This window comes from Octopus bimaculoides, chromosome 24 (genome assembly GCF_001194135.2).
Source record: "Octopus bimaculoides isolate UCB-OBI-ISO-001 chromosome 24, ASM119413v2, whole genome shotgun sequence".
In the NCBI taxonomy this organism is placed as follows: Eukaryota; Metazoa; Mollusca; class Cephalopoda; order Octopoda; family Octopodidae; genus Octopus; species Octopus bimaculoides.
The window spans coordinates 21,239,353-21,242,132 of NC_069004.1; the positions used below are offsets into that span (position 1 = coordinate 21,239,353).

Genomic DNA, 2,780 nt, shown 5'->3' on the forward strand with positions numbered 1-2,780 from the left:
TGATGATGATGATGATGTACACTATTTTTGTTAAATATTGATTTTAAGGATGTTAATGTTTTAAATTAACATAAAGCAGTTAATGTTAATTTTGTGTACTAATAAATTGTTATATATACAAGGCTACTCATTTCTTATCATATATGGTGAACAGGTAAAGATGGAGATGAAAGAGGAAGAAACTGAGCTGATGTAGCATCATTGTTTTCAAACATTATGTATCTTGGACTACGTCACATGACCCTTTTTATGTTGGTATTTAGGGTGACTTGACTGCTATTTCTAAAGGTTCCTTCATTGTTTTTTTTTTGTTGTGTGCTGTGGGAGCAGCTATTCAAGCTACCCGCCCTTTTTATGTCAGATATAGATACAAACTGAAATATTTCTGCTATTATTTTTTAGGGGTACATTTATTGAATTCCGCAAGAGTATGTTGAATTTTTGCCCCATTGGACGCAGTTGTTCTCAGACAGAGCGTGATGCTTTCAGTAAATATGACCAGGTAGGTTATATATGTGTGTATGTGTCTATATATATATATATATATCAACTGATTGACCAGACTACTGACTGTTATTGCTGGAAACAATTTGCTTTGCATCCTTTTAGCTTTCAAATGATACCACCCTGCTGAATAGGCAAGCAGGCAGACATTGCCCCTGATCAGAGGGTTACTTTGTTGCAGGGTTACCTGTTCACAGCTGAGTCAACTGGAGCAATGTGAAATGAAGTGTTTGGCTCAAGAACACAACACACTGCTCAGTCTAGAAATTGAACCCATGATCTAGCAACACCCTAACCACAAGGTCATGCACCTTCATGTATATATATATATGATTAATAATATCAGGATAATAAGAAATATTATAAATTTCTACTACCAGTGGCCAGGCATGTAAAAAAATGTAGTCAATAGACTATATATTATTCACATAAATACAGTGTACATTTAAACACATAAGAGGTAAAAATAGAAAAATAAAAATTGAAAAATTAGAATGTATAAGCACAGGGCATATGCTGGATTGCCTTGTGCTTATATGTTTAATCTAGGTGTACCTGCAAATTATTTTATTTGCTAAAAAAATAGCTGAAACCATGGTCCAGGAGATAGATGGTAAATGTTTTCATTTTTCATTCCCTTCGAAGTTTATTCCTAATAGTGGTTTGGATTTTAGCTGTTCTTTCTAGCATTCAAGGAATCCTATGACGGATACCTCTTATGTGTTTAAATGTACACTGTATTTATGTGTGTATGTGTATATATATATATATATATATATATATATATATAAAAGAAAAAATGAAGATGTGCGCAAATATTCTATTAACTTGATGCTCAGTGAAAGGAGAGAGTTTTCAACATTTTGAGCATAGCTCTTCATCGGAAAGGAGAAAGGGAAAAGTCCAAAGAAGGAGAAGGGAAATCGCTAGGGCCCACGTGTAATTATATTTCTGAAGTGACTGAAAGTAGAAAGAGATAAAGTGTTTTTAGGGACAGGAGAGTGTGCAGATAGTCAGCAGGTGTGTGTGTATGTGCATATGGGTGCATGTGTGTGTCTGTATCTCTCTCTCTCTCTTTATATATATATGTGTGTGTATCTATGTGCATGTGAATGTGTGTGGAAGTGTACGTGCATGTATGAGAGGGAGAAAGAGGGTTGAGGTGGAGTGTGTGTGGGAGTGTATATATATATATATATATATATATATATATACTAGCAGTATAGCCCGGCATTGCTCGGGATTAAGCTAGGATTATTAAGTGATCAAGTGCTTTATTTCAAACCAAAATAAGTAACATGGACATCATATTTGAGAGAAATCCGTTGAAATTGGTTTGGCTGAAAATGGTTTGCTGGCAATTTGATTGGGAAATCCCATAAGGAATCAGTTTATTGGTTATTTCCACTCATTGACTGTTTTTTTTAAATGTTGCATTAGAGATCTGCATAGGAGAAGGTTGATCTGAAGGTTGTATTGGAGATCTGTATTGGAGTAACTTAGGAAAACTTACCAACAGCCTTAACCAAAAAATAAGGGGCCTGTCCCTTCTAGGTTAACTCTATGAGCAACTTAGCCAATCACTGATATCAGCCGAGTGAGCATTGTTGTTGGAGAAGTCAGCATTGTCCAATAAAAAAGAGGAAGAGTCCATAAGTCCATGTTGCCATGGTTTGAGAATATGTCTGGCCAATGCTTCTGGATCACTGTTTATAACCACATTGGCTGCAATGACAACTTGTCTATAAAATTTCACTATAGACAACATTGCGTGTTCTGCCCTGTCACTGAATCCATTCACACACACACACACACATACATAACAACCTGTGTGCGCGTGCGTATGTGTGTGTGTGTGTGTCACTGTAGCCATTCATACAAACATACATACATAACCTCTCTCTCTCACACTAACAAAAGACCTTCACCACACTTTCTGTCTCGCATACTCACTATAAAAAGGAAATAAAAATAATTCCAGTTATCTCTCTCTCTTTCTATCTTTCTTTCTCTCTCTTTCTCCCTCTCTCTCTTGCACACATACACACACCAGCAATATTACACACACACACACACATGCCAACTTGAAAAGAAATCGTCCTCTCTCTCTATCTCTTTCGCTTTTACGACATCGTTTTCCTCTGTCCCTCCAACACTTTTTACGGAAAAGGCTGATGTGATGTAAATAAACACACGTGGGTTAAGTGACAGCTTTGGCACTGGTATCGTAAGATCGCCTTTTACCTATTTATATTGTGTAATTCACTGACAAATTG

At 36.2% G+C, this 2,780-nt stretch overlaps 1 protein-coding gene across 1 annotated transcript in view; it reads left to right on the top strand.

The window, feature by feature from the left end:
• The window catches only part of LOC106878409 (uncharacterized), a 48,474-nt gene that overhangs the window by 30,127 nt on the left and 15,567 nt on the right, over positions 1-2,780 (top strand). The window contains exon 5 of the mRNA XM_052976464.1: positions 403-502. Coding sequence (XP_052832424.1) covers positions 403-502 — 100 coding nt within the window. The remainder of the gene's footprint in view (positions 1-402; positions 503-2,780) is intronic.